Source organism: Sceloporus undulatus, chromosome 5, assembly GCF_019175285.1.
Source record: "Sceloporus undulatus isolate JIND9_A2432 ecotype Alabama chromosome 5, SceUnd_v1.1, whole genome shotgun sequence".
In the NCBI taxonomy this organism is placed as follows: Eukaryota; Metazoa; Chordata; class Lepidosauria; order Squamata; family Phrynosomatidae; genus Sceloporus; species Sceloporus undulatus.
This window is the reverse complement of record NC_056526.1, coordinates 67,133,357-67,160,064: the sequence shown is the minus strand read 5'-3', so window position 1 is coordinate 67,160,064 and position 26,708 is coordinate 67,133,357. Positions and strand designations below refer to the sequence as shown.

At 39.1% G+C, this 26,708-nt stretch overlaps 1 protein-coding gene across 1 annotated transcript; it reads right to left on the bottom strand.

Moving 5' to 3' along the window:
• Positions 1 to 251: 251 nt before the first annotated feature.
• Positions 252 to 21,204, bottom strand: LOC121931638. The gene is made up of 11 exons (XM_042469612.1): positions 20,139 to 21,204; positions 18,386 to 18,475; positions 17,574 to 17,681; positions 15,950 to 16,034; positions 11,028 to 11,089; positions 7,450 to 7,632; positions 6,047 to 6,129; positions 4,865 to 4,941; positions 2,835 to 2,975; positions 1,420 to 1,437; positions 252 to 256 (listed from the first exon to the last, which is right to left on the bottom strand). The coding sequence occupies exons 1-11, from the start codon at positions 20,406 to 20,408 to the stop codon at positions 252 to 254; spliced, it is 1,122 nt and encodes a 373-aa protein (XP_042325546.1). The 5' UTR covers positions 20,409 to 21,204.
• Between the last annotated feature and the right edge of the window lie 5,504 nt (positions 21,205 to 26,708).

Here is a 26,708-nt window from a genome sequence, read left to right as displayed (position 1 = left end):
AGGAAATTCTATTCCCTAAATAGTAAACCCCAGTATGCCATAGGATGGAACCATGATAATTAAAAGAGGAACCATAGCACTATACTTGTGTAATGTAAAAGAGGTCTCAAGGGTTTAGGAAAACTAGATGGATCCCCTGAAGTGAAGCATTCCTTCTGTTCCTCTGATTGGAACCAATTCCTACTCTACGAAAATGCCTACAGCAAGACACTTGGGTGCATCTTATTAAAATGTTTCTTGATTCAGAACAATTAAGCTTAGGGGGAACAATCAATAATTAAACTGAAACTCATATATTAAGAGGATTGCAGCCCGAGCTATAAATGCAGTTCACTAGATTGATATCTGGGGTTGATCCCAAATTTAGATGATACTAGACTGGCATGAGTAGATTTCTATGTCCTTTCCTCCTCAAAACAAGACTTTCAAATAACATCAATAGATCTTGTGGCCAATCTGTGCCAAAGGAGGAGAAGGGATTCCTCACACACCAAATTTGATACAGCTGTTTTCCATATTTTCCTTTCATCCATGAAAGGCAGATTCTGGACCCAGTCCATTAAAATTCTTCCTGGAGTTTGCTATTGTTTTTGCTTTGTCTGCTTCAGTCTAAGTCAATTTACACATGACATTACTGACCATACTTCAAGGGCAAATAAAACTACAGAGGCCACTAAACTAGTAAATCAAACATTACTTGTGGGGTCGTGATTAGGTCATCTAGTAGCAACCCATATCTGGAATGCCAGTTCACAAACAATTCAAACACTCATCCACCCAGCTCCCAAATCCTGGAGAATGGGTCTTGGAGAACAGGATAGATACCAATGGATCTGACAAGCAATGCACCTAGCTCATGGCAAATATGGTTCGGCAGGGACCGGGGCAGGAAGAAGGATATTTCTTTGACATATAAATGGATTTCAGCAAGCTTATCAAGCTCATTGCACTGCTAATAACATGAGAAGTCATATACATTCTCAAATTTCTTTTCTGCAGTTGCAACTGAAGCTTTTAGGACTTTTTAGATACTAGATTTTGATCTGGAAAATAGTTAGTCTTTTGGACTATACCTCCTGGAATCCACCAGCTCTTACACACACACTCCTCCCAAAACCCCTACAAGTCCCATTGAAATCAGTGGGACTAACTTCCATGAAAATGAGCACAAAAGTTCACTGTAAATGTGCTACGGCCATGTAAAATTAATGGAATAGTGTACAACATCCTAAAAGGGAAAACAGCATGACTGATGACAAGCTCAACTGGGGGAAGAGGGTTTAGCTTTCTGTCATGCAAAATTCTAGTAACGTATACAATGGATCACATTCTCAGTTTTTCCCCCTGAAGCTTCTGTCTGCTATATTTTGAAACAGGTAGTCTAAAAAATAATAGTAACAGTAACAATAATATAATTACCGGATCCTTGCCTCGAGCCTTCATCAGCAGAAACACCAGTCCAGTATTCAGAGACAATAAAAATGCAAATGTGAGGATTAGAAAAACAATAGCACAAAATATCTTGATCCTGGAGCTACATGGATGTGCTACACCTTTAACTGTTTCCCTCTTTACCAAGCAAGCATTTATGGAATGTATTGGGATTGAGGGCTGGATAACAGATTGTACAACTGTGTGTTATAGGGCTACTTCATGCAATCTACCCAAAGACATAAGCCTCCAGGTACATACTGTAGGAAGATGGAGTCCTTTGTGAGCCTTTGTGCAGCCAACTGGTATTGTAGTTTGAGTGTTGGATTAGGACTCTGGGAAACCAGGGTTTGACTTCCAGTTTGTCCAGGGAAACCCACTGGTTGATTTTGAGCAAGTCATTAATCTCTCAGCCTCAGAGGAAGGCAACAATAAATCCCATCTCAACAAATCTTGTTAAGAAACCCCCATGATAAGTTCACTTTAGGGTCACCCTAAGTCAGGAATGACTTGAAGGCACACAACAAGAACCTAGTCCACATATGTGTGAAACAAAAGACCCAATCTTCCCTTGCTGTGTATGACAATCCCTTCGGGAAAAGGTGGGATATAAATAAATAAATAAATTATTATTATTATTATTATTATTATTAATTCACCTGCTGGATGGACAACCACAAACCATCCTGTCCTGCCCTATGGTTTACAACATATCATATATGGCTAACTACTTTCCAAGATGCCGATTCATGGATGATGCTAACACTTACAGATTTACAAGGATTTTCAGGCTGCCAGGAATTTGTGGGTACTCAACAGGAGCGCATCTGCCTAGAGAGCAAGTGTGGGCAGTTGTGGAATGGTAAAGTTCCAGTTCTCCCTAACCTGGTATTTAGATCACAATTCTCACCCCCAGTCAGAATGTTCAGCGCTCAAGGATGGGAGTTGTAGTCCAAAACATGTCATGGACACCACATTGCAACAAGGTGGTCTTTCTACCCCCTCCTCTCCATGGTAACTCACTCCCAAAATATTGCCCAAATACAGGAATCTGCTAAATACAGTGTATTGTGCAGTAGGGTAGAGTGGGGGGTGTCTGATAAGGAAAAAGGATAGAAAATACAGTAGAATGATCCTCCTACTAGATTCCTGTGATCCTTCCCTTCTCCCTTCTCCCTTCTCCCATACTACTGAGCAGAGTTCCCTGACAGATAGGGATCTTTTAAAATGTCTGCCAGAGAAAGGGTGAAAGTTACCTGCCATTCACCACCTTTCTCCTCTCTGGATGCAGCTCAGTATTTTTAATCCGCATCTTTATAAAAGATAGTTTGTATACAAACCTGCATTGCTTCTTAGTATAAATCTGTTATTCTTTTGTATTTAAGAATCTTTGTAATTATTACCATGAATAATTAGGCCTGATTCCATGCATGCTTGTATGTATGCTTTTCTCCTTAATAACGCAAAGTTGTCAGAATCTTCTGCAGAGCCATGCCTAAATGGTCTCAATGGAGTTGATATTCTTGGTCCTTTGTTTATGTCCACTGTTAATTCAGGAATATGAGAAAGAAGTTTTGTGAATTAAAGAATTTTTAAAACACAGATACACCATCAGTTGCCATAAAATACACAATTAACGAGAATCAGAAACATGCATGAACCTCCCGCATGTATCTTATAAACAGCATTAATTTCTGAAACAGTCATCTCTTTTAGAATACCGTAATGTCTAAAGATATACTGTACTTTTCTAAAGAGTTAGTTATATTTCATGAACCAGTTATGAAAATTGTAGTCTCTCTCCCCAAAAAAAGAACTTTCAGAAAGAACATCATGAAAAACTAATGTAAGATTCTATCTTCTCCATAAAATATCCATGCATACAAGTGACAAAAGAAAAAGTTTTTGGTTTTTATATACAGTATATATATATACAGCTGATGCATTAAATATTTTGCTTTATGATTCTTATCAGTCCCAGCCAACACGGCTAATGTTCAGGACTGATGGGAGACGCAGGTGAAATACACAGCTATAAAGTTGTTTTTCTTCTAGTCTTTCTGTGCTGAAGTTGTGTAGGAGCAACATTCAGAGAGAGAAAATGAGAATAAAGAGAATGCAGTATTTTGTATTAATGGTTTATTTATTAGTATTACACAGTATTACACAGATTCGGTTAATTACACATATATGCTAAAACAAATTATCCTACTTCTAACGAAGTATGATAAAGGTTTATTTTAATTACTTCACTGCAAGCCTTTTGCAAACATCCTTTAGGGACCTAGCAGGGGTCTTTAGTTTTAAATTTGAATGCCTAAAATAGCGTTGTGATTTATACAATGATCAGAGCAGTTTAAATCTATTATCTATATATCTATATATATATTATCTATTATCTATCACAACAGTGCTATAAATTAACTAAATATTATTATTCCCATGTTACAGATAGCAAGCAGGGGGTTTGAGGTTAAGAGAACAGCAACTTGCCATCAGTCACCTAACACATTATATGTTTCCTTTTATTTCACTGAAGTATCTGGACGCACATGATGGACAAGGGACCAAAATAGAGATCAGGGACTCCTCCACACTACACAGCTATAACACTATGATACCATTTTAACTGCATCAAACTGCATCCTATGGCATCATCTTTGCAACATTTAGTTAACAGACTATTTGCCATGGCAGCATTTACTATGGTATATGCTGTGCCTTTCTTGCTCCTACTAAAGTAATAAAGACAGGCATTGTATCAAACTAGATGCTACAGCAGACATGAAGGAGCAGCAACCCCAGCAATTATATTATAAAAGTGCCAGGTTTTCCTGAAATTTTGTTGACAAAAGCAGGAGAAATGATGGATTTGTTGAACAAAGAGTAAAATTATTCACTTAATTTGTAACTCGCACTTTCATCAAGAGTGGGATTTAAAGCAGCTAGACCTACATCTCTGAACAAGAGGAATCTCTGCTGAGACCTACAACTCTTAACAAGAGAAAACTCTTCTGTATGGGTCCATTCTGTATGACACCGTGGGAGGCAACTAAGGAAAAAGCAGTGTTCCCCAGAATGAATTAGAAGAGGATGCTACAAGACAAAACTACACAGAACGTACTAATCTTTAAGACATGTTAATCAGTCTATGAGTATATGAAGAACAAGAACGAACTGGAGCCTTTAGCTATTCAGAGTACAGCCAATGAGTAGAACCACTTGCTGAAATAAGCCTATTTGGTTTTACACGTCTATCTTAATTTACAGTTCTAGTTTGAGTAATTACACTTATTTACTGAAACATTTAATATACTAAGCATATTTCTACAATCAATGTATAATTTCTATAATACATATTAATTAAAAACACATAGAAAGAAAATAAAGTATTGGTAGCAGAAGAGTTTCAGAAACATTCACTTGCTCTTACAAGTGGCCGCAAATGTTGCTCCAGCAAAGAGGTTGATTTCTGTTATGGTGTGAAAAGCATTCAGGGACCTCAGGAATCTATAATTATCAGAAGACAAAGATGTCAATAACATTTATGCAAAGCTTTAATAAGTTTATACACAAATTACTTTATTGTTCAGCACTTCCACACTTCTTTCAAATGTCCACTGTGCTCTTGAAAGTTTTGTTCACCCACTCTTCACAAAAAGCCTGACGTAATGTCAGTTAACAAATCAAAGAAATAAACTGAAGTATATATGTTAGTTATTCCTTTATTTATTTTTGACTGTGAAACAAAGTTATTTTACTATTTTAAAAAGGAAACTGATGAGAAAGTCTAATTATTCAAACTCACCCCTCTTTATGGAGTATGTGAAATGAATAATTAAGGGAAAATTAAAATATCAGTTTATTATTATTAGTGTCATATTGCTGAATAGGGAACATTTAGAGAAGCAGAAGTTACAGGAAACGTCTAATTAAAGCTACAAGGAACTTTCACTGGATGGGACTTAACTTCTGATTAAACATTATCAAATATAGTTATCATTTATTTTCTGTCTGAGTAGTCTGCTTGGGGCTACAACACAAATATGTTGCAGGAAATTGCTATTTGTTGGTTTGCTAGAATGGAATTCTATGAATGTGTGGTGATGCATAACAGTAGGTCTGAACTATCTGCATGTTATGGAAGAGTAAAGGATTTGGTGGCAATTTCCCTGAAGCAGAACTTCAGTGGTGCCATAAAATATCGCCATATGTGTCAATGAGAACAAAATGGAATGAGCATGAAAAAGATTACAGCAGATTCTTGATATTTGTGGGCTTGCGATCCACAGATTTAAGCATCCGTGGACGACAAACACCGTTGCTGCTGTCAATGGGGGTGCATGCACATGACTGCACACACATCACACCATAAGGACAATGAGACATGAGGTCCCGGGTTTTCCTTATTCACAGGGGATGGGTGTCCAGAACCGACATCCCACGGATACAAAGGGTGTCCTCTTCTGCCTAGAGTCTTTTATGAACCATATCACCACAAATCATCACTCACAAAAGAAAAAAAGAGGGAGGAGTTTGTATTTACAGTAATGTAATACAACTAAACGTGAAAAGACTCAAGCTGCATACAATAGCCAATTATAGTCATACTCACTTATCATAGAAATAAGGCATTTTAGGACTATGAAAATCTTCCACATCAAAGAAACTTGCACTTTCCGGGCACAGATCAAGGGCCTATTGGAAGTCAAACACAATTGCACAATGTACATTAGTCTAATCTAATCTACTGCATTTCTGTTCAGAAGGCATCATTAGACACATGAAATGTAATGGCTAGGAAAGAACATATGCATGATTCCAAAAAGGTATAATGTTGTAACAACCTATTTGTGAATTTAGGCCTGGTACAGACAGATAATGCAGCGCCAAAAGGCGGTCACAAAGCCTTGCCGACGCTGCTGTGGTGACTTTTAGAGAGCGCAAAAAGGAAAAGATCCTTTTTCCATCCTCCAGAGGCCAGATCAGGGCCGTGGTGTGCAGTGGCTGTGCCACCAATCCAGCCAGTAAAGGGGCAGCATGCAGCCCCTTACTCGCCATCCATCATTATGTTTTTAATCACACTGGCGAAATCAATCTGTCATGTGGTGGCCATCTTTATTGCATCCTAGCATAGAGTTTACATTCAGTAAACCTGCCTTTCACAGTCAGTGAGAAGCTTTGTTGTATTATCAGCCAGGGAAAGAAAATATTCTGCATAGTTTCATTACCAGAATGAATCACTGATAGGGAGTGGACTGGACTGGGCTAAAGACATCCTTCCTCTGGTCTGCTGCCAAAGCTCTGCCCTGTCTCTCCAGCTAGACCAACCATGGATTTGATTGACTATCTGTGGTACAATTGAAAAGGAGGTTGGCGTGAGCTGTGAGCTCTCTAAACCACACTGCAGCTTCAGAGGAGAAGAGAAGCTGTCCCAGTTTCCTCTGCATCCCCATAGGATGCAAACGCAGGACCTCTGGTAAACCAAAACCCTAATTGACTATGTCATTACTGTCCCAGGCTAAATAAAAATGGTGGATATACCAAATGGCTACATGGGCAAGTTTGTGACATGCTAAATATCTCTACTACTATTACTATTTCACCAAGTCCCCCACATGATTGTTTGTATTTTTCACCAATGGGTTCAACATGCTGCAAAGTACCCTGGGCATTTTCAGTCTGTCCCTTTTCTTTACCACAGATTAATTACCTGCTTGGCTATATGAAGAAGCACCAAACCAGTGTGAAATGGATGGTTTTATGGCTGTAGCTTGATGCTTGTTCTCTCAATATACTTTTTAAATCTAGGTTTCAAATCTGTTTCTTGTTTTTGCAAGATTGCAGTGTTAACCAGAACAATTTTTAAAATAATTTATAAAATACCAATTTTATAAATAATACACCAGGGTCTGTCTCTATTAAGATTTGCTAACTACATTTCAATTGAAAAACCGTCATACATTCAGTCAAGAAATAAACCAATTAAATCATAATCACCTGAAGAACTGAAATTACCTTTTCTTGATCTTTGTTTGGCTCCAGAGAAGGCACTCCCCCAAGAGATTTTAAAATAGCTCCCCTTAATATCAAAGTGCAAACATGAGATGAATTTAGTCTGAAACTAAAGTTCAAATCATGAAGGGCTCTGTTTTTTTCTTTTGCTGAGCTCCACACAAGAGCCCTGATACAGTACACATCCTAGAAAATAAAAAGCATAACCGTCAGTATAAACTGAAAATAACTTAGGTTCATAACACAGTTCAATCTATGTCTGCGTAATGCAGCAAATCCTACCTGAAGCAGTAATAAGACTATAATTGAACAAATCTCATTCAGCTGTGAAGTTCACCTTGTACCTGTGAGTACTTCCCACTGTAATCGCCAGGGTTGATATGAGAATAAAATGAGCAAGGCAATTTCCAGGGGATGCGGACTGCACTGGGTGGCACTTCAGGGGTATGTGTCTCCTGTTGCACTTGTAGGAAGGGGCTGCCTTCTGGTTTGTACTGCAATGCCTTTGTATGGGTGGGTAGATTGGGACATTTGGAGACTGAAGGTCCTGAGGAGGACCCGGTCCACCAGCCTGCAGGCAACAAGGAAGATAACTGGGATGCTGTCAGCATACTGCAGTGGAAACCTGGGGGGGCACTCCCTTCACCAAATAGTGCCTGAACCCCTTTGGGAGTTGCAAACAAGACAGAAGAGCCTCATGCTCAGATGGTTCCTTCAGGTGCCCCAATCCACCAGGTGTCAGCAGAAAGTAGACCAGAGTTTTTCTCTTCCACGGTTCTCCAATCTACTCATTTAGGACCATTTGGCCTGGCTGGGAGAGAGGGTCTTAGGCAGCCTGAGGGTTGGGGTCTGGGAGAAATACAGTGACACAAATAAACCGGATGACCAGACTTATTATTCAGGAAAAGATATGCTTAAAGTATTGTGTATTTTTGCTACTAAAGTGGAAACCCATGATGGAAAAAACAGGGGTTTGGGCCAAAATGTGGGAGCTCTGCCAGAGTGATCTAAGATGTGTGTACAGGTATTTAACATGTGTGCATGCACACACACACACATTCAATTTTTTCTGAAAAAGACTATGTAGTTTCACCTCAAGAGAGAGGTCTCCAACCAGTTTCTGGTACAGGGGAATACATTAAATGTATATATATCCCACCCAGGGGCTCAGGGTGGCTTACAACATTAAAAAAATGCAATAAAAAGATACAAAAATAATACATTAGAATAATATTAAACTATTACAATAAAATAAAAAAGAAGATAAAAATATCTAAAATACATTAAAACAATATAGCATCCTAGGGCGTTGTTTAAAAGTTTTCCGTTTTGAATGCCTGTTTGATAAGGAAGTTTTTCACTTGTCGGGGAAGGTCATCAAGGAAGGGGCCATTCTGGTCTACCTGGGAAGGGAATTCCAGAGTCTAGGGGTGGTTACAGAAAAGGCCCTCTCTCTTGTCCCCACCAACAGTGCTTGTGATGGTGTTGGGATGGAGAGAAGGGCCTCCCCTGAGGATCTCAGAGCCCCGGTTGGCTAATATAGTGAGATACGGTCTGCCAAATATCATGGACCTGAGCCATATAGAGTTTTAAAGGTCATCATCAGCACTTTGAATCATGCCTGGAAACAAACTGGAAGCCAATGGAGCTGTTTCAACAGGGACGTTGTATGATCTCTATAACCTGCCACCGTTAGCAGCGTGGCTGCAGCTCTTTGGACCAATTAAAGTTTCTGAACACTCTTCAAAGGCAGCCCCACGTAGAGCACATTACAGTAGTCCAGACAGGATGCAACCAAGGCATGTACCACTGTGGGCAGTTGGTCTTTATCACCAACAGTTCCCTGGAGAACCAGGGGGCTGGTTTGGCTCCATTATGTAAGAGGGGATGCTCAGGAGTGATTGTGTTCATGGCCCTGGTTATTTCCTCATTCCAAAAGCTAACCAGAGCTTCAACAGAAATGCCTGCTGAGGTGACAGGAAACTCCCCAAGAGCCCTCAGGAATCCATCCAGATCCACCAGCCTCCTTGGGGTGGCTGATTGGTCCCCTACACCTGCTGAGGTGCCACGTCCCAGTGAGTCTAAACCAGACCAGATGATGATCTGTCCATGACAATAGAACTGTAGAGAGTTCCTCCACACTAAGATCATCATCACCCACCCAGCACAAAAAACAAGGTCCAGAGTGTGCCCAGCAGCATGAGTAGAGCAGATACCACTTTGGACAGACCCATGGTTTTCATGGAGGCCATGAAGTCCTGAGCCACTCCTGAAAGGGCAGTCTCAACATGGATGTTGAAGCCCCCCAGCACTAAATAGATGAGGAGACTCCAATCCCAAGCCCAAGCCCAAGCCCACCCCGGCTAGCTCAGGAAGGGAGACTGTTGAGCAGCAGGGTGGACGGTACACCAACAGAATCCCTATTCTGTCCTGGCTACCCACACTCAAAACCTGTAGTCTGTGCAAGGGGGCATCTGGTCACGGGGATGGAATCACAATAGACCACTGCAAACCCCCCCCCCCCATTTACTGTATAGGATATACTTCAAATTCTGAGAAACTGCTAAAGACATGATTATAAAAGAGCTGCTGTTCTCCTTAGTCAAACCATAGAAGGTACTCACTGGGTCAAGAACCTGAGCCCAGTGCAGAGGTTGACAGAATCCCAAATGCTGAATCATATAAATAACTCACCACAGCCCAACAAAATACCAATTTTCCCAGGGGTAAAAGTGGTGGTATTCAAAGAAACATGTTGATAAATTATCCCAAACATACAAAAATGGACAATGAACACACACACAAAACACTAAAAATATTCCAGACAATCCACCCTCCCACATAGATAACTTTATACAACACAACTGTTCTGGGGTGTATTGAACAAGAAAAAGCAATCAGAGAAAGGTATAGGGGAATACATATAATGATATAGCCTAGGTCTCTGTGAAAAGAAACAAAGGAATCTGTTATCTTGATTACAGTTTGGGGGAAATTGGGGCAAGGCTCTGTAAGTTAACAGCATCAAACAGGGATTGTCTCTCTCCAGAGATCTGATGTGTGACACTGGATATGGAGTGTTATGTTGTGTCTCCATGCACACACAAATGGTATATTTATAAATAAAGTTACATTTTACAACAATAACAACAAAACAAAACAAAGAGCTTTAGGTCTCCAGCAATCCATCCTTCCAAAGGAAATCAAAGGTAAACACACACCTCAGACCCTCTAGGGAAGAAGAGAGAACAATAACAATATGTTTGTGCTGACGTGACAAACAAATGCTATTGACTTGACAAACAGTAAATCAGCTTATGTTAGGAAAATTTTTATGGTCTAGTGTTCTAAGAACGTTGATCAGATCATGAATTGACTCAATATAGCTGTGGCCACATGTCTATTTGCTTACTTCATATTGCAGTAGTATGGAAAGAGATTCAAAAAGTCTTTAAGTTTTCATCACATTGAAAAATTCAGAAAATTAAGACATAAAGTTTCCTCACCCAAACAAAAAACATTCTGTATGACTACTAAAGAATATGAGCCCTATCTACACAAATTAGGTAATTATGACTCACAGAATTTGAAGGGTCGGAACACACAGCTCTTGTAGCATCATTAATTGCTTCTTTAATCTTGTCTAGGAATAATGAAATAAAAGATCAGATAAATACAACAGCCAAGATGGGATTTGGCAACCCCAAGATAATGTATTCTATCTTGTACACTTTTGGACAAACCAGGGAATCAGTCCGTGGTTTGGTTTTTAGACTGCTTGTTTAGCAAAATTTTAAAACAAATATTCCTTGTTCATAAGTCAAAAGATAAGTGGGTATGACAGAATGCTAGAGTTCAAAACTCTGCTCTGGTTTGTCCATTTAGTACTAAACTACAGTTTGGCACAGAATGAGAATAATGATAGTTTCTTCTGTGATCCATTACATTTTGCACCAAAATATAAAAACTCTTAAAAGAATGTAGAAAACTAGTGGTTTCCTCGCTGTCAGTTCTCAGAAAGATTTTTAAAGGATTTTAAACTGGAAGGATTATGAACGGTGAAAACAGAATTGGATAGCTCACTACAAGCTGGAAACAAACAAATGACAACAAAATTATACAAGATACTATTAAGCAGGGGAAAGGAACAAGAAGTTGTGAAAGACAATGTGAATAAATGGGCACAAAACAGAGGTCATAGAATTCAGTTAGACAATTGGGAAACGGCATGGAATAAAAATTTGAAATTCACAGGGAGTTATAACCTAAAGGGAAATTTCTGTAAGATACTTTTTAGGTGGTATATAACCACAGAGAACATAGCCAACTTTTTTAAAAGAACACTTAAACACCTGTTAGAAGTGCAAAGAGATAAAAGAAACCTATCATATGTGGTGGCATTGTCCCCTTGCAAATAAAATCTGGAAACAAACACACTTTAATAACCCAAACACTAAAAACCAATTACCAATTGGCTCCCAAATTATGTTTAATGAATATGTTAATCATTCTAGACACACAAACTGAGAAAAAAAATATTGGAATATCCTTTTTATATATGGTAATTACAGCTCGACTAACTTACGCACAAAAATGGAAAAGCATGAAGATAACCAACCAAAGAGTATTGGCTACTCAAATTATACAAGATGGCTGAAAGGATATACTGACAAATCTAATGATTGATCATTCAACCAGTGTACAAATTAATGGAAAGAATTATTTACGGTACACTATGGGAAGGCCAATGGAGAAAACTAACAGTGATATTTTTGAATAAGATATGTATTATGTTCAGAATAAAATCTGGCTACAAATGAAGTAGCTAAAGACATAATTCAACGATCACACAGAATTTGATAGCTTAGAAGGTAACTAGAATTTGAGAGTAAAATAGCAATATATGAATGAGAAGCAATCTAACAAAAAAAGTGTAACTAAAAGAGACTTTATGTAGCAGGAGTACTTTGATTTTATAAGGGAAACTATTTGACACCAAATCTAGGAAGTTGGAGACTTTTTTAAGGGAGAAGGGAGATAAAAAGGAAAACAGAAGAGACAGAAAAAAAGAAAGAGGGTGGTTGAGATAATAGCGAGATAGATTTAAGGAAAACTAATGTTTCTTTTCTTTTAAACTAAAGGAAATTTAAGATCTGCTTAGATGAGAGAAATGATAGGCAGGAATATAAATACAATAAATTAAAGAAAGACCTAACAGATACTTATAAATATATTTTCATTAATATGATAAATATGAACAATGTAATGAACAAGTAAATTATAATAGATGCAATATTACTAAGAAGGAAGCTTAAATGAAAGGCCAGGCATGGTGATGAAAAGTATTGACATAGTAAGTAGGACGATGATGAACCAGTGCATTTAAGATTACTAGGAAAGATAAAAGGGAAAAGACAGATATGAAGAAACAAGCAAGAAAACGTAATGAAGGATAAAGTATGTTGATGTGAAGGTATAAGTAAGTACAAAGGAAGGTGATAAATTGATAGATCAAAGAGTACCATGAAGGACAAAAATGAGAAGATAAATTGAAGGAATAACTAGGAAAAAGTAATGAAGATCAAAGTAAGGGGATGGGAAGGCACAAGGTAGGCGATGAGTAAGTAGATTAAAGATTACTAGGAAGAATTAAAAGGGACAGTTAGATATACAGAAACGAGTAGGAAGAAGTAATGAAGAATGAAATAAGACAATGAGAAGGTTAGAGGAAGTGAGAAGGAAGTGCAGGAGTAAGTGGACTAAAGATTATCATGAAGGATGGAAAGGGATAGATATGAAAGAACAAGTATGTAAATATAAGCAAGAAATAAAGATGGAATCAAGGAGATCAAAGTTAAAGAAGAGGTATGACCTAGAGATTTCAAAAGATGGAAACTGAATATAGGGCATTATGGGGTAATTTTCTTCTATTTTTATTTCTTCATGTTTAACTTCTTCATTGTCTAGTAAGACCTGTACACATTTAATAAAAACACATTATCAAAAAAAAAATGTAAAAAAGGGCTCCCAAATAGTCTGGCGATCCACAGATTTTAATTAATGAAGACATAGCTTTAATACAGTGGTCTCCAAACTGTGCCCTTTAAGAGCTTTTGGACTTCAGCTCCCAAAATCCCAGACTATTGATCAATGTGGCTGAGACTTCTGGGAGCTGAAATCCAAAATCTTTTCAAGGGCACAGTTTGGGGACCACTGCTTTAATACAACCTTGCAAGAAAACCAATTGCTTTAACTTTAGCATAGGACTATGCCCAATGGTCATAACAACCAACCAGATTGAATTAAACATTTGGTTAAAGTAAGCCAGGGCTCCTACTTGGGGCAGACGAGAGCTAAGAAGGGAGAAGGAGGCTAGACTAGACAACAAGACACATAAAATAATTTATTATTGCTTAATGTGGCAATAAAATGCTAAGCTATGGAAGGAATGGACTTAATTTTGGACTTAATTCTGAGTAGACATGCATCACACTAGGCATTAGACCACCAGGAGAGTCTATAGACTGATAGGTGTTACAACAATATTTTCATTAATATTTTGTACTATAACGGTGTAGTACCATACACATGATTTAATCAGAGATAAGCTCACTGCACTCATTAAGACTTACTTCCAGGCAAATGAGAACAGGATCACAAACTATTTATGAATTCAAGGTCAGCAAAAGACTCTGGAATAAAGCTGGGTTCATTATCCTGCACTACTGTCTACCACCATTTGCAAAGGAAAGGAAGGGCTATCTACCTGTCTGTAAATGTACTTCTCAGTTTATTATACTGTCAAAATGTTGATAACACAGATACTGTATTCACTTAAAGAATCTGGATTATAAACAGACACAGGGAAATTGGTCTAGGTTATATATCTCTATTTTATAAACCTTGCACTGCAAAATCTTATCAGCACTGCTGGTTTGTGTAAGTTCACTTTAGTTTTTGAAGCAGGTAAAAAAATGCCCACAGATTTCCATCTTGCATTTTTCATGTCCAAGCAAACTATCAATCATATGCCTAAATGGGCACATAATTGGATTTCCATGTATTATAATCTATTCAACAGGTGGTGCTGAACAGCAGGCTCTCTACTATGTTGCTAAAGAAATATAAAAATGTCTTAGCAACCAATTTAAAAAAGGCATGATTATTTCCTCTTCTACAATTAGGTGAGGAACCAAGCAGAATTTATATTTCAGAAAGTAAAGATCATATTAGACATACAGCAGGGCTGAGCAGATGTCAGAATTGAAGTTCGCATAACCTCAATATTAGAGCTTACTATGCTCCCTCATGTCCATTTTTGGTCTTTCTCCAAGGCCTCTTTGTTTCAGAAACCTAATTTTAATGAGGAAAGCGCCTACTTTTCCTAGTTGGCATCATTAACCAACTACAAGGCAACAGCTTCCATAGGCCTACTACTCAAACGGTCTTTCAGGAAATTCCAGATTATGTTTTGCCTGCCTCCCAATATTTAAACATTCTTTAAACATTAACACTGTTCTGTTTTTGTTACGCTGGGCTTTTTTTTTTTCTTTGAAAAAAAATTAAGACTAAAATAATAAGTCTAAGCTACAAAAGTTAGTCCTAGTTTGCTCACACTAGAGACAACACATTTGTGACAAAATATGAGCCTTGCAAGAAAACTCATGAATAAAATAATAAGAGGGATAACATGTGTAACTGTGAAGCAGAAGATGAAATTCAGTCCAAGAGGAACTTAAAATATCAATATGTGGATTTTAGGCATGTCTAAAATTGTTTTCAGTTCTTCAGCTATCTGGTCCAGCAATGGCTGCTATGACTAGCAACTAGTCTCTAGAAAAAGATCTTTCCTAGCATCTGCTATCTGACTCACCTTTTAACTTGAAGAGTGGGAATTGACTGGGAATATTTGTATGCAAAGCATGTGCTCCTGTGCCCATGGCCTATGTTTTATAATCCAGTGTTAATTTGATATTCCAAATCAATCCAAATTACATTAGAAGGTGATTTTGTTTTATGGCTGCCTACTAGCCGATCTCCTGTACACTAATCCAAAGGTATGTAAGTAGGATATATGTACAGTATCCTGCCAAAGATATAGAACATGCATCCATTATATGAGTTCTGTACATACCTTTGGGTGAAAATATGGATGTTAGGGAGTAGAACAAATCCCATTCCACCCTCAAATTTTCACTGAACGAAGAAGAACATGTCCATACTGTAACAGTTTAATTCTATTTTAATGCTCTGTATTCTTTTAAATTGTAAGCTGCTTTAGGTCCCAGTTCTGGGGGAAAGCAGGAAATAAACTAATTTTTAAAAATGAAAGAAGAAGAAGAAGAAATAATAATAACAATTTAATGTAGAAGCACAACCCAGTATAGTCCTTTTCTTGCTTTCCCATAAGGCCAGGACTGAAATAATATGTTTCAATTATCATTTTTTACTTTCCCACATAAATACATTTATTGAGTATAGTGACAAAATCAGTGTATCTTACCACATTTCACATATGCATATGCTCTCCTTGCAAACACAGGTGTGTGATAGAAAGAGCTGGTAACACAGCCAACTTTACAAGCTGTCTGAAGAGAAGAGGATGCCATTCTGAGCTGTAATATTGTCAAACCTAACATAGTTTTACAGTACACTCTATGGTTATGCTACATAAACACTGCTATTCTTGACATAATGGATCTTTGAGCCATCCACATTAGCTTCATTGCTCTTTTATTTATTTCAAATTACTGGTCTTATTTACCTCAGCAGGGTTCTATAAGCTTACTCCTTAGACTGTTCAGACTCCTATGGGGATGATTTATGTCATCATTCCAGCATAGTGTTTCCCATAATTGTACCGAGTTTAAAAAACATTCGAACCCAAGGGGCCAGACAAGGAACTATAACATTAGCAGCATGCTCATACAAATCAATTTACTCCCTTGCAGGGGGAAAAAACAAGAATGGAAGAGGAATTTTATGAGATTGTACAGGAACTACAAAGGCACCATGGCAGTCATCGGAACATGTGGGTAATCATAAGTATAAATAGATCATAGACATAAATTCCAAAAGCAAAAGAATATACATGGTCATTTTTCCAGCTCCTCAACAGGAGAACAGTACTGTCAAAGTCTCTAGCACTAACCATCTCTTTGGGGCCGCATTTAGTCCCAGTTCAGCAACAGCAAGAGTAATGGCATGGACAGGTACCAGTTTTCAGTGCACAGTGATTTTTAATACACATTTCCCTTTTGGCTTTGGAAACAGTATATTCAATATATTAAAGAGAGAATATAATACTATTTAAGTGCTGTGTTATCTGAAACTGCTATGCAAGATTCTACTGAATGATATAGGACAACAGAGGGCAAGCATAACTCTTTTAAGACCTGCCTTGCCCTGGTTGCTGGTGAAAACAGAAGGCCTTGTGTCATAGTTTTAAATATAGTCATTACTTAAAGGGGGGGGGACCTATTCTGACTGGATTGAGTATCTTCTCCCCCTTCCCACTGCACAAACATTTTAAGAATTGTATTAAAATGCACAATGCAACTCACAAATCTAAGGTATTTGTGGGAACTGTCAGGAATAAAATGCACTAACTTTTTACAACAAAGGTTTATTAGTGGCTCTTACTGAATACAGCTGCTTCCAGGTGAGGTTTTTATTGCTCAATTAACCTGCCGCTTTCTGGCAATTTTATAAGGAATTTCCAGACAACACTGTCTTCTATTTACAAGTGCCTTATGTTTCCCAACCATTTTTCTTACCATGGAATCTTTGATAAGAGAAAGAAGGAATGACTGCATAGGGCCTTCTGACTGGCAATGTTAAAAGCCCTCCACCCAGAGTACTCAAAGTGTCAAAATAAGATGGATGTTCTCAATGTGATGTACTGCGACTGTTGTTTTAATAGCACCCTGCTACCTCAACCATCTGGTGGTAAATATAGAATTTAAAAATAGGTAGAATAAGAACCGCATATCTAGCAGTGCATCTCTATGATTGATTAACTTTGTCATGAATACAAGATGTCTATCTTCCTTCCATAAAACACACACACACACACACACACCATGATTGTGTACACAATGACTACAAGCATTTTGCACATTCCATACTTTGGGGGTGTTTGTTTCTTCCATTGCGTATGTAAACTCTTCATAAGCATCACGGTGACAATTTAATTTTTGGAAAGCTACTCCCATATGATAGTAGGATTCAAAGATCTGAAATAAAAGAACCAGGATATCTGATTATTCATAACGCTCTCAGAGATGTTTATAAACATGCCTAGCCAAATAGGAATAAAATGGTTCAAAATCATGAGTTTTGCCAATCTAGTGTGAATACATAAATAATAAATCAATAATAAATCAATAAATAATTTACTGATTTGTATCCCGCCCAATCAACAAGGAATCCAGGTGGCTAACAACAGTGGAAGTACAATAAAAATACAACATGCAACTAGGGCTCCAAATTAAGAATAATGCTAATTCCCCATTAAAAAATGAATACTTTTAAAAAGAACTGAGTAAGAGCAGTAAATAATGGATTAAAGGAATAGTCTGAACTGCTATAATGTAACTTCTTAAAGGTATTCCATTCACTCTGTTAACAGGATGTGAAGTGTCAAGTAGTGATAGGGAAATCTAAGAGAAGGAAAAGAAGGTGGATCTTAGTCCCCTCCACAACATGCTCATTTAACACAAAAATTTAACTCACCCACAGTCCTGCTTTATAGCAGAAGAGGAGAACCTGTGACTCTCCAGGCAAAGCTGGACTTCAACCTGCAGCAGTCCTAGCCAATGGGGATACTGGGATTTGAAGCCCTGCAACATTTGGAGCTTCCTCATCCTTTTTTCTTTTTAAACAAGAAAGTGTGCATTTAATAAATATCGAAGCATCTGAAATATTATACTGAAATTACCAGCTGAGCATACCCAGGACCAGGCACATATTCAGAAGGAAACTTCTTTCTGTTCAAGCAGTATAGTAGCTTTCTGTAAAAGTCAATTGCCTACAAATAAAATAAAAACAGCACAATAATTTTAAGCTAAAATGAATACAATGAAGATGATGTTGTGGTAGTAGTGTGCAATCAAGTCATTTCTGACTTATGGCAACCATAAGGCAAGCTTATCATGGAATTTTCTTGGCAAGATTTGTTCCGAGGGGGTTTGTCTTTGCCTCCCTCTGAGGCTGAGAGAGTGTGACTCATTCAAGGTCACCCAGTGGGTTTCATGGCCGAGCTGGGATTCAAACCCTGGTCTCTGGAGTCCAACACTCAAACCACTACACCACACTGATTTGCACTGAAGATATTGCTTAATTCCTTTTTAATTGTCACTTTTGTACATTTTTTAATTCTTCTATGCTTTTGGACTGTAAGTTGCTTTGAGTCCCAATTTTGGGGGAAAGGCAGGATGACAACAACAACAACAACAGACAGACAGACAGCAAGAAATTTTCTGTTAATGAAATGTATAGCAAGGCCTTGCGCCACTCTGTACACTTCTGTTTTGGCGGAAGGACAACCTAAACAGAAGATATAAAAAATGAATGCAGAAATATTAGGAAAGAATATAGTCCACATGGATTCCTAGCTCATTCATGTTTTGCTGTGCCATTGCGTCAATGGATGAACACAAAGGCGTGGAATTCCAGAATGGAAGCGACTCCAAAATTCCAGCTGCCTGAAACTGGGCAGGATTCAGGTCAGTCCAGAGAAATATAAGCAGGAAACAACTTCCAAATGGGTAATCTGTGACAGCAAAAAAGAATCATTAGAAAATTATGATACAGGAGTAGCCTTAGTATTTATTGACTATAGAGCCAGCATGGTGCAGTGGTTTGAGTGTTATACAACTCTGGAGACCAAGGTTCAAATCCCATCACAGCGATGGAAATCCACTGGGTGACCTAGGGCAAGTCACACTCTCTGAGCCTCAGGAGAAGGCAAAGACAAATCCCCTCTGAAGAAATCTTGCCAAGAAAACTCTATGATAGGACTGACTTAAGTTGAAAATTACCTGAAAGCACATAACATGGTGGCATAAGGAGTGCGCCAGAGTGCACCACTGGCGCACTCGTTACGCAAGTGCTGCACAGCGCTGTGCGGATGCTGCGTGGCACTTATGTAACAATGGCAGCATCCATCTGTACAGGGCACTACCATTTTGATGCCCTCGTCATGTGCGAGGAGCAAGGGGCATCTAGAAGCACTACCCCTCATGTGACGAGGACATCCTTTTTGGCCCATCTGGACTGGGCCACTGTTTATTTAGCTGCAGCATCTCCAAAGAAAAAAACTTCCAAATTTCTGGAGCCCTGATTTACAGGTTACACAGTCTTTTATAGCATTTTAAACAAAGAAAACTACAAATTACATTTTCTTTGAAACATTCATTTCTCTATCCCTCATGGGTACCCATCAATCAAACTATTATCTATATATTTTCTTTTACTCTCTCCAAACTGTCTCTGCATTATATCCTTTTGTTTGGGTTAAGCAATTTAAAGCAGGAAGCACTTTGGGGTCTTACATTCCAGAGCAGAGAATTTGACCTGTACTGATATCCATCATCCTGTCAACCTTTGCCCTCAATACATTCCAGCACTATAATTCTCAGATCCTGAGCATAGTGAAAATTTCAATTCTAATCTATCCTCTTCAGCGTTACCTGGAGCCACTGCCGGCCCCGCTCGCAGGTGATGGCATTGTGGAGATAGGCTTGTGCTTGGGCCTGGATGCGCGCTATGGTGCTGAGGAAGGCCGGGGAGATGGCTTTGGCCTCGGTGGGAGGAGGATAGGTTTCAGTGGAGGATTGGGGTGATGGTAGTGTCTCCTGGCTTAGCCCTCCTCCTTGGCGGCGCAGGATGGTCCCTCGTGCAGCCGCCATCTTGCCCACTGAGGCTCTGAAGCAGCAAATGGGTAGCTCTATGATTGCCATGGCAATGGCAGAAGGAGAACCTTCAGGCCCAGGGCCTCCTCAGGTCACAAAAGGGCAGGCACTACCTCCTTTGCCAGGCCATAGCCTCCATTTTCCGCCTTGTGGGAGAAAGGCAAGATATAAATCCTTGAGATAAATAAATAAATACATTTCATCTGAGGATGTGGACTAGGGTCTAAAAGAGCTCTTGATGCCAACTTCTTTATTTTTGAGGTGGATATTGCTAGAGATATATAGAAAAGCTCTATTATAAAGCAATTGGGTTATGTTTTTTGCTTGCTGCTTGACTAGGGCCTCATTCCCACTTACAAATAAATTGCTTTGTGATCCTCATCGATGGATCGGTTTGGCAGCGGAGCGTGGTTCACACTTCATTTGCCCTGATCACTTTTTTTTTTTTTTTTGGCTGTAAAACAAAATAAAATAACCGACTTGTGGTTCACACTGACGAATGAACCGATTCCTGCAACAGTTTCTTGCAGGAGTCTCTCAAAACCCACTTGTGGCTCACAATGGAAATGAATTGGTTCAATTTGGAGTGTTTTAAGTAGGATTTTTTTTTCTCTGTGCATCAGTGCAATCGCATTTACGTACTTCCATGCGAGGGTCAAAGGGTGAGCGGACACAGGTTGTTAATCTTCGCTTCCCCACCCGGCGACCCCTTATCACATCATAGTAAATCAAATCCAATCCACATCTCGTTCACACTGACACTGAATCGATTTGTGAATACAATTCTTCAAATCGATTCTTGAAATCATTTCTGATCCACATCTTGTTCACACTTGCGCAGAATCGATTTATCCAAAAAGATGTGGGGAAAAAATCAGCGTCAAAAAGACGCTGGTTAAATGGGTCTAGCGCATGGCCACCCTCTCCAAATCGCTTCAGCAATTCGGTTCAAGTTCGAACCAGGGTCATTTAAATCTCTTCAAACCAATTTGTGAACCAGTTTAAAATGTGGTGGGAATTTTCTGGCATTTCCGAGGTGAGGAATTAATTTATTATTATTACATGCATATGAGGCATTCTGAGGTGGCAAGGAGGGGGGATACAGGATGAAGAGATGGCATTAGCTTGCATTTTGGGGTTGAAAATGGGGCCAAGGGAAGATCATAACCTGCACTGACCCAAATGCCCACAACACACATACACACACACACAGGAGGTTTTTAAATTTGACAAAATATGCGCATTCTGGCGCCTGGTGCTTTAAAAAATAGGAGGGGGGGAAGCACACTTCCAATTGCCCAATGAGTGCTGGAAACATCACCTATGACAATCACGGAACTGAAATTTGATTAACAGCAGGCACCTTCATTTTAAACCCGATTTCTCCAAGAGGGCATTCAGGTTAAAAGCACTTGCTTCCAGAGGGATTCAGGGAGGGAGAAACCGAAGCTTCCTTGTTCCTTCCAGCACAAAAGTGCCAGTGAGAATGGGGCCTAAATTGAACTTGTCTTTGAATAAAAACATTCATAGGATGAGGTTGCCCATTAGCTGATACATGCATGAAGGAGTTGTGCCTTTAGTCTCACGATGAAACAGTTATAAATGCATCCCTGTATGGAGGCCAAAGAAATTGGTTTAGTTTCAATTAGCCCTTGCTTTTCTTTCTCAGAACCCCTTTAAGCGACATTTTTGCCGTTATGTCAGAGACAGAATTAGGAATAATTCACTCTAATGATCTTTCTAGCACTATGAGAACTCATTTTAATCAATACGTACTAAACTATTTTCTCTCTTTATTCAGTCTGCCCTTCATAATGAAGTGCCAGCCCTCTCCAGAAAACATACAGGCAAACCATTTCTATAATAATGGCAGATTTCCACCACCTAGTGGATAAATTCTGTACTCTGTGAAATTCCTTGTAGACCTGTACTCTCTTGGGAGCTACTTCACAGGTTTCACTGATTTCATGCAAGTAGGCAAAGGGATTTTCTTGTAGCACCTTTGAAACTAGCTGTGTGGAAGTTATAGCATAAGCTTTCATAGACTTGGGTCTACTTCCTCAGAGGCCTGGAGTGAACTAGTGCCCCACAAGGCCCTTTCTAATCAGACTATATGAATAACCGCAGAAATGCAACACGTGGGTATTTGTGGTGATGTGGCAAGTTCAGTTTTAACTATGGCAGGAGGACAGCTGTTGCCTAAAGTCAGGGTGGGTGGATGACCATATGAATGGTAGAAGTGTTACCCAAACTGCTAGAAGGACACCCATAAATTAATATGTTTTAGGGGAATTTTGCTACTTAGCTCAAATGGGATTTATAGTGCGGCTGGGACAACAGTGGCCTGAGATTGCAACACAAATATATACCAGGTCCAAATCATACAGAACTCCAGAGGCAATTCCAAATTAGTTGTAGTTTTATTAAGGAAATCCACAACATACACACAAAAACACATGCACTCTCACACAAAAACAAGAATTGAGAATCAAAGAATGAGAGGTGAATAGATTTTGAGGCTTTGCTAAGGGTGGTACTCACCAACTATGAGATTTGCTTCCAATTGGTGAAAATCAGGAACAGAGAAGGACTCAATAGCTACTTCAAAACAGGGGTGCAGATAGATGTGGGGGGGGGTCTAGAGGAATACCAGCATAGAGGTCTGCAGGCCAACTAAATTCCAAAGAACTAGATGTTAACAGCCAATATTTATGCTGTGAACGTGCTTTAATGGCAGAAATCAAAGACTTGGGGTTATTAACTATACCAAATGTTTTCCAGGAAGGAAAGTTGGTTGAGAATTGTAGTAGGATTTGTTCGTGAAGGTTTCTCTGGAAGATTGATGAGAGCAGTAACCATTTCCACATCAAGGCTGGGAGTTGTAGATTTCCAAGAGAGGTGTTATTTCTCATGACAAAGAGCAAACTTATACCTTGGCAAGGGAGATCTTTATCAATGACACCATCATCTTCCTTCCCCAGGCTAGCCATCAACGTCCTGTATTTACCAAAGGGATTATGTTAATGTCTCTGTGTGATCTATTAAGAAGAGCACTTCAGATCACTCCCTGGCTAGTGTCAGCTAGTCTGGGACTAGCTGCACGCCATGAGAAGATCACAGGTCATTCACAAGTTGTAGCATCAGCTTTTGTAGGCTTCCTCAGATACATGGAGTGAACTGGTGCCCAAGGACTTTTATAATCAGATTGTACATCCTCCACCATCAACAAAAACAACTACAAAGGAAGACTGGAAAGAGAAACAGCTGGATTGGAACATAACTCCAAACTCCAATCCATCAACCATGTGTTGAACAGCTTTCTGTCACACTACATGTACTATACCACAGGTTAACACCCAAGCCTCATAAGTATGCTCTGGACCTAGTTATCTCATTTCCTTTCTGGTTCCCAGCCACCAAATCCCCAAATTCCTTCTATTAGGTCCACATTTGGCCCCTTTATATTTTGATATCAAGTTCAGATTTTAAAAAAGAGATTTTTGATACCAAAGGTGACTTCCTTTGCACAGTTAGTCTCAAAGGTGCTATAACATTGCTTTGCATACTGATATTTCAGGCTAACACAGCTATGTCTCTGAATTCTGATTTTATGCAAATTCACTAGTATTGAGGGCATGCCATTCCATCGATACACTGGCACTGGGTGAAAGTATTCCAGGTCATTCATATAAATTGTGAATAAAGGAGCAACTAAGCAGAACTTGTTACTTGTTAGTATCAGAATGAGAGTGCGTGTTCTTAGATGAAAAATGGTATACCAAGATGCTAGTCCCGAGGTGCAAAATTCAAATTACCATGTGGACAGGGGTATACACATATGTAAAGTTTGGCTTTTGGTATGTTTCTTTCTGGATTACTATTGGTCTGTTTCATACATTTTTATCTGACTGTTCAAAGTATCCCTCATCATAGCTAAAAGTACTGAAAACATTTTGAAATACTGACGACAAAATAAAAAAGGCAAGAAAAATACAAACAGCATCAGGCTGAAAAATGCAATGCAAACTAATCTTTCTCCATTTCCCACTTGTTGTGCAATCCCCACTTTTTATAAAGCAATAAAAATCTATAAACCACCCTTCATTAGACCACAGGTGATATCATCTTGATGTGTTTAGCATTATAAAGAGAGCCTTCTCTGCAGATTCACTCAGAAAGATGTCCTTTTGATTTCAATGGCACTCTTTCCCTTGGAAAGATATCCAAGGCAATCCTAACCATGCAGTTGTAGCAAGCCCTCATCTAAAGCTAAAGGAAGAATTAGTACAGTAGATGTGCCACTTTTTCACTAGTCTTTTAAAAAATCATTCATCTGGTCATTTGAAAAGGAAGATAAATCTTACAGACCACAGTGTTGCATAGTGGTTTGACCACGATTTTGGAGACCCGGGTTCAATTCTCAGCTCAACCATGAAAACTCCCTGGGTGACCTTGGGCAAGTCACACTCTCTCAGCCTCTGAGGAAGGCCACGGCAAACCCCCTCTGAACAAATCTTGCCAAAAAAGCCCCCATGATAGGCTGGCCATAGGGTCACAATAAGTCAGAAATGACTTGAACGCACACAACGACAACCTCCAGAGGATTTTGAGGACTTACCTTGTATTGAAAGTGTGTTCTCGAACCAAGAGAAATCAAGATCTTGTGGGTTGAAGGCTTCTCCAGCTATATGCAAACACACATCATCTTCCCCCTCTGCAGCTTGAAGATGTAAGAGATATAAATCTTTCCAGAGGCAAGTGGATTGCAAGATCTCTGGAGGGGGATTTCCAACCTTCTCTGTGACTGGTCCTTTGCCTCAGAGGGAGCCATCAGGCAGATCCAGCAACATCGGGGACTGCCTGGAGGAAGAGCCAGGACACCGCCCGCCCACCTACCACCTGGGCATGTGCGGCCCAGAGGACTCTGCCTTACCGCCGGAGCAGCGTTTTTCGAAGGGGAGGGGCCGGTGGGAGTGGCTTTTTTTTTTTTTTAAACCCGGCTCGCCAGTTTCCCTGCAGAGGACGCCACTCACGTCCCTATACCATCAGGGAGGAGTGCCAAGGACAGTTGTCTGGTGCCGCCGTTGCGGATTCTCAGGAGGGAGGGAGACTGAGGAAAGGGTGTGTAGCTAGTATTGTCAGGAGATTGTTGTCCTGATTGTTTTTTCTCCTGTGTATTGTGTATCGTATTTTTAGACTGTTTTACTGATGTCGATTGGATTGCTGTTTAATTCTTATTTATAATCTGTAACTTGTTCTGTAATGTATTTCTACTATTGTTTTGTAAACCGCTGTGATCGCAGGAATGGCGATATACAAATAAAATTTCAATCAATCAATCCTCAGGGACCATAGATTGTACTATTATGCAAGTAAAAGTGTTCATTCATATAGCCATACACGAGAAAAACATCATTATATTCTGTGGTTTATATACCATACCTAAGGGTGGTTGTTTTTAAGTGTAATTCTGAACACCTAATAAGTTTCTGATCATCTCGAAAAGCAGTACAGTGCCCCCATTCCATGTAATACACTCTGTTTGAAACTAAGGAGTATTACAAACAGTTTGCAACACTGTACGACACTGTCCTGTTCCAACTGGAAGTGTGTGTGTATGTGTGTGTTAAAGACACAGCAGAGAAAGTCTATAATATGACTAGAGTAGTTATTTGGGACCTAACTAAAGCTGACTTTCATTCATAAATGATATCTCCCTGATGAAAATACCCTAAATGTTTGCCTCATTGACTTTGAATCACTCTACTTACCACCAGGTGTCCTTCTTGCCTTATTAGTGCACATTTGCCACTGGAAAGGGACTTTGCATTTGGATTTACAATTTTTACAAACAGGACTGACAGGCAGTAGTAGTCCAACCTTTAAAGGGGCAAAGTCTGGATTATTATACAAATTTTTAAATCACCTATCGAGAAGCAAAGACCTAAAGTATTTTCCCATTTTTCCTTAAAAATTGGAAAACATGAGGGGGGGAGAGAATCAGATTATGAAATATTTTATTTTAGAATGATGCATAGAATATATCCAGTGTGCATCCTATTAGTAGTCTCAACTAGAATAGGCCCACTAAGTCAATTGAATTCCACATGTTGTTGTTGTTGTTGTTGTTGTTATTAACCATTATTTATAAAGCGCTGTAAATTTACACAGCGCTGTACATACAATCTTTATAATTAGACGGTTCCCTGCCCTCAGGCTTACAATCTAAAAAGACATGATACAAAAGGAGAAGGGAGTAGTGGTGGGGAAGGGGATGAGGTTCTTTTCTACCTCCGTAAACATGTGTTTACCCTCCATTCAACAGGTCTGTTCTAGTTGAGACTACTC